We start from the raw sequence: 6,000 nt of genomic DNA, 5'->3' as shown, positions 1-6,000 counted from the left end.
CTCTGTAGGCCGTCTCATTGTTGTCTGTGATGAGGCCCAAGATGGTCGTGTCGTCAGCAAACTTTAGGATGCTGTTTGAGCTGTGCTTAGCAGTACAGTCGTGTGCGAACAGAGTACAGGAGAGGACTGATCACACAGCCCTGTGGTGTGCCTGTGTTGAGGATCAGTGAAGAGGTGTGTCTGCCAATTCTCACCACCTGGGGCCTGCCCGTCAGAAAATCGAATATCCATCCGCAGATGGAGTTCTCCAGTCCAAGATCAAGGAGCTTGGGGACGAGTTTTGAGGGAATAATAGTGTTGAATGCCGAGCTGTAGTCAATAAAGAGCATTCTCACATATGTATTTCCTTTGTCCATATACATATATATATTTCTACACACATACACATATATGTATATATATTTATGTGTGTGTTTGTGTGTGTACATATATATATGTGTGTGTGTATATATATATATATATATATATATATATATATAATACATATATACACCGATCAGCCGAAACATTATGACCACTTGCCTAATATGCTGTTGGTCCTCCTTGTGCTGCCAAAACAGCGCCGACCCACCGAGGCATGGACTCTACAAGAGCCCTGAAGGTGTCCTGTGGTATCTGGCACCAAAACATTAGCAGCAGATCCTTCAAATGCTGTAAGTTGCGAGGTGGAGCCGCCATGGATCAGACTTGTCGATCCAGCACATCCCACAGATGCTCAATCGGATTGAGATCTGGAGAATTTGGAGGCCAGGGCAACACCGTGAACACTTCATCATGTTCCTCAAACCATTCCCGAACAATGTGTGCAGTGTGGCAGGGCGCATTATCCTGCTGAAAGAGGCCACTGCCATCAGGGAATACCATTGCCATGAAGGGGTGTACCTGGTCTGTGACGATATTTAGGTAGGTGACACGCGTCAAATTAACGTCCACATGAATGGCCAAACCCAGGGTTTCCCAGCAGAACATTGCCCAGAGCATCACACTCCCTCCACCGGCTTGTCGTTTTCCCACAGTCGGTTCGGACCAGACGGGATAGCCTTCGTTGCCCTCACGCATCAATGAGCCTTGGGCGCCCAACACCCTGTTGCCGGTTTGCGGTTTGTCCCTCCTCGGACCACTGTCGGTAGGTACTCACCACTGCTGACCGGGAGCACCCCATAAGCCTTGCCGTTTCAGAGATGCTCTGACCCAGTCGTCTGGCCATAACAATTTGGCCCTTGTCAAAGTCGCTGAGATCTTTACTCCTGCCCATTTCTCCTGCATCCAACACATCAACTTCAAGAACTGACTGTTCACTTGCTGCCGAATATATCCCACCCCTTGACAGGTGCCATTGTAACAAGATAACCAATGTTATTCACTTCACCTGTCAGTGGTCATAATGTTTTGCTGATCGGTGTATACACACACACACACACACACACACACACATATAACTACGTACATAGCACACAACTTTTTTTTCGCGTTCATAATATTGTTGACAGAGTACTATGTTTACACATTCTGTTGTGCTGCTGTAAGTAAGAATTTTTATTATTCTGTCTGGGACATATGACTTGGCAGATTCTTGTAACTTTTTCTTAGTTTTTTTTCCTTTTATTGCCAGGGGAACATTAAATACAAATCTCCAATAGTTTAGCCCTCCTCCTCCGCCTTGGGGCAATAATGATTTTGCACTGACAACCTACTTGACTGGTTTTGGCGAGGGCTGCTGGGAATTGTAGTTCCCCAATGCGGCAGAGCGTCGGACGTGAAAAAAACCCACGGCGGGAGTGTGACTACAACTCCCGGGATGCTCCGCGGCGGGGCGTCACATGAGCGCCGACTTGTCGACGTGGGAAGGGTGACAGCGTGCAGTGAGGTGGTGGCGGCGGCGGTGCTGGTTGCCCCTCGTCCCCCTCACCTCACCTCACCTCTACTCTCCTCCTCTCCTCTCCCGGAGTTTCTCTCTCCGTCACCTCGAACATGTGGCTGAAACCCGAGGAGGTGCTGCTGAAGAACGCGCTGAAGCTGTGGCTGACGGAGAAAAACCACAAGTACTTCGTCTTGCAGCGGCGCAGGGGCTACGGCGAAGGAGGCGGCGGACTAACGGGTAAAGTTGATGGAGGCGGCGGGACAGTGAGTGCGCACCTCCGGCCGCCGGGGGCGCTGCGGCGGGAGGACCACTCACCCCAATGCCAATGAATGGGCACTGAAAGTTTGACAGCAGCAAAACTGTACAGTTTATTTATCTTTCAGTTACTTGTTCATCTCCCAGTTACTTGTTTGTCTCTCACTATTCCTTGCTTGTTTACTATCTGCCTGCAGTGCATTCAATAGTAATCTTTTCATTCACTTATCTGACAGTACTTATTTAGCATTTATTGATATTTTTAATTTTGGACTATTTTGCACTTGACCATTTAATTACCTGTCACTGATTTAAATATTCTATCAGTCATTTGTCTGTTTTAAAGGGTTGTCATTTATTTGCTGGCTATTTGCCAGTGTTCATTGGGTAAAACATAAAGCATTGGAGTAACTTAGCAGTTCAGGTAGTGTAAGAAAATAACTGCAGATGCTGGTACAAATCGAAAGGTCTCAACCCGAAACGTCACCCATTCCTTCTCTCCTGAGATGCTGCCTGATCTGTTGAGTTACTCCAGCATTTTGTGAATAAATAGCAGTTCAGGTAGCATCTGTGGAAGGAATCGAAAGGTAACGTTTCAGATTGGGATCCTCTTAGTTGCCGTTGTTCATTTATTTAGTTGCTATTGGGAACATCTCATCTTTAGTTCAGATAGTGGTACTGTTTGCATTTGAAACTGGAGGCTACAAAGATCTTAGACAATAGACAATCTTGGCTGATGTATCAGGGTAACATCGCACACCTTAGAGTGTAGTGATTCAACATGGAAACTGGCCCTTTGGACCACCGAATCTACGTCGACCATCGATCACCCATTCACGCTAGTTCTATTTATGTTTCTTTCGCATCCACTCCCTACACAATTTTACACAACGCAATTAACCTAAACCTGCATGTCTATGGTTGTGGGAGGAACCGGAGGAAACCCATGCGGTCACAGGGAGAACGTACAAATTCCACACAGACAGCGTCTAAGGTCATGTAATCAAATCTGAGTCACTGGTGCTGTGAAGTGCCAGCTGTGCCACTCGTTGAAGATGTTGACTTTAACATTAATTCCCCACACCATTACGATCTTATCCTAACAAAGAAGCCTTGACTATTATTTGATGCCTCGGCTATTATTTGAACCTCACAAAAGTGGATTACCTGGCTATTTTTGAAGCATAGGTTGTGGGAGATGGAAGGAACCACAGATGCTGGAATCTTGTGCAAAACAAAGTGCTGGGGTAACTCAGAGGGTCAGGCTGCATCTGCGGAGGGAATGGACAGTTTTGTGGGTGTTTGCTGTGCAAAAATTGACATTCTTTCCTGTACACTTGCTCTGGCCTGCACACTCCAACCCATTTCAGTGCTGAAAATGAATAAAAAAGGAAGCTTCATGGAGAACAGCGTTATAGTGGGTGCCAGATAGTAAGGATTTATTTCATGTTGTCTGTGTGACAGCTTGAGCTACTTCCTCAAACTTTGAAGGTTCATTGTGCAGCACGGACTGTGGTTTCTTCTGAACGTTGAGCATGCTGTCAAGGACCCAGATTAGCATGCTGTAGTTTTCCACTTCTTGGGCAATACACTGCTCTGAAAATTGAATCAATACATTTCTCTTTCTCTCTCTCTCTCTCTCTCTCTCTCTCTTTCCTAGCTGCAATCATGTTTCGGGAAATGTGGCTTCATGATGCAAATTTGGTAATGTTATGCAGAGGGCAAGGATGGCTAATATGAAGTAATATGTTGCGAAGGTTAAAATGCCCTAATTTCAATGCAGCTTCTCAGTTGTAGAGGTTATGGTTGTCTGTGTCATATGTTCACCGATCAATACAGAGTGATTATGCATAGACTGGTGTGATAGGTAAAAACTTTAGATGTAACTATGGTACTATACTTGACAGTTAGATTTAGCTTTAGTTTACGTGCAGTAAGGCAGTGATTGATTAATGTTCCAATTGAATCCATCTGTTTTCTATATTCCCACAAGTGTTTTATGCTTTCGATCTACCCTGATAGCTGATGTCATCTCCCTGGCCCAATACTCATCCCTGGAACACCTAAACAAGGACACCTACATATAGGATGGAATTGCACATTCTGGTTTACACCGAAGATAGACACAAAATGCTGGAGCATCTCTGGATAGAAGAAATCGGTGACGTTTCGGGTCGAGACCCTTCTTCAGACCGAGGGATGAGATTTCAGGTCACAACCCTTCTTCAGACTGAGCTCAATCTGAAGAAGGGTCTCGACCCGAAACGTCACCCATTCCTTCTATCCAGATATGTTGCCTGTCCTTCTAAGGAACTCCAGCATTTTGTGTCTATTATCGAAGGACATCTACGTCAGACTTCTATTCATAGAAGATAGCTCTGCTTTCAGTTCCATTATCCCATCCAAGCTAATTTCGTGGAACTTGGAGTCAGCACTCACCTCTGCAACTGGATCTTCGACTCCCTGACCAACAGACCGCAACCAGCGAGGATATGTGAGAAATACGATAATCCTCAAAGCTGGTGGCCTGTAAGGATGCTTTCTGTGTTCTCTTCTACACTTGTTATACACTCATGACTGTGCAGCCAAATAACAATCCAACTCAATCTTCAAATTTGGAGACAAAACCTCCATAGTGGGCCGGATATCAAATAATGATGTGGCAGAGTACAGAAAGGGGATTGAGAACCTTGCAACCTGGTGCCAAGCCAACAACCTCTCCCTCAATGTCAGCAAAACAAAGGAGATTGTGGTTGACTACAGGAAGCGAAGTGGTACACAAACATTGATGGTACCAAAGTATAGATGATTGAAAACTTCAAGTTCTTAGGAAAAAATATCACCAGCAATTTGTCCTGGACCAGCCACATTGAAACAATGACCAACGAAGCACAGCAATGCTTCTACTTCCTTAGAAGGCTTAGGAAGTTTAGCATGTCAGCAACAAACCCTCACCAACATTTACAGATGCGCTGCAGAAAGCATATTATCGGGATGCATGGTTTGGGAGCAGACGAGTTACTCCAGCACTTTGTGTCCATCTATGGTTTGGGAACAGCTCCATCCAAGACCGCAAGAAATCGTAGAGAGTTGCGATTGTAGCCCAGACCATCACGCAAACCAACCTCTCTTCTATTGACTCCATTTATGCCATCACGCTGCCTCGGCAAGGCTAATAACCTGGTCACTCCCTCTTCTCCCTCTCCCGTCGGGCAAGAGGTGCAGAAGTTTGAACTAGAGACGGTTTCATCCCATCTGTGATCAGGCTACTGAATCGTCCTCTTGCTAGCTAGAGAGCGGTCCTGACCTCTTATCTACCTCATTGGAAACCTTCAAACTATCTTTTATCGGACTTTATTGGACTTTATCTTACACTAAATGTTATACCCTTTATCCTGTATGTTCACTGTGGACGGCTTGATTGTAATCATCAATAATCTTTTCACTGACTGGATAGCATGCAACAAAAAGCTTTTCACTCTACCTCGGTACACATGACAATAACAAACTAAACTACCCTTTCAGAGTGTTTTATAATCTACCATGCCAATGCTCATTTTGCCTCATTTTAAAGAGTCCCAGCCTCTTCAATCTACATTTGCTTGTGCACTAATAATTATTTTAAATCTTTTAAACTTTGTCTTTTGTTTCAATATCTTTTATATACTATGCAAATTACGAGCTGAAACTTAATAATAATAATAATAATATATTCCTTTATTCAGCCCACATCGGGGAAATTTATAATGTTACAGCAGCAAAGTGGATAGCAAGAGAGCAAGAGATCATTCATTATAAATAAAAGATACATAAATTGTCATCAGTTTTTCGTGTGTTCTTAGCTGTTATTGTTGACTCGTCTGCTGGGAGCAGTGCTGGTTGTG

At 44.5% G+C, this 6,000-nt stretch overlaps 1 protein-coding gene across 1 annotated transcript in view; it reads left to right on the top strand.

The window, feature by feature from the left end:
* The first annotated feature begins 1,815 nt into the window (after positions 1-1,815).
* The window catches only part of tbc1d8b (TBC1 domain family member 8B), a 76,225-nt gene continuing 72,040 nt past the window's right edge, over positions 1,816-6,000 (top strand). Inside the window, exon 1 of the mRNA XM_078412187.1 lies at positions 1,816-2,098. Within this exon, the coding sequence (XP_078268313.1) occupies positions 1,972-2,098 (127 nt within the window). The 5' untranslated portion in view covers positions 1,816-1,971. The remainder of the gene's footprint in view (positions 2,099-6,000) is intronic.

This window comes from Rhinoraja longicauda, chromosome 15 (assembly GCF_053455715.1).
Source record: "Rhinoraja longicauda isolate Sanriku21f chromosome 15, sRhiLon1.1, whole genome shotgun sequence".
Taxonomy (NCBI): Eukaryota; Metazoa; Chordata; class Chondrichthyes; order Rajiformes; family Arhynchobatidae; genus Rhinoraja; species Rhinoraja longicauda.
This window is presented reverse-complemented; position numbering and strand designations above follow the sequence as displayed.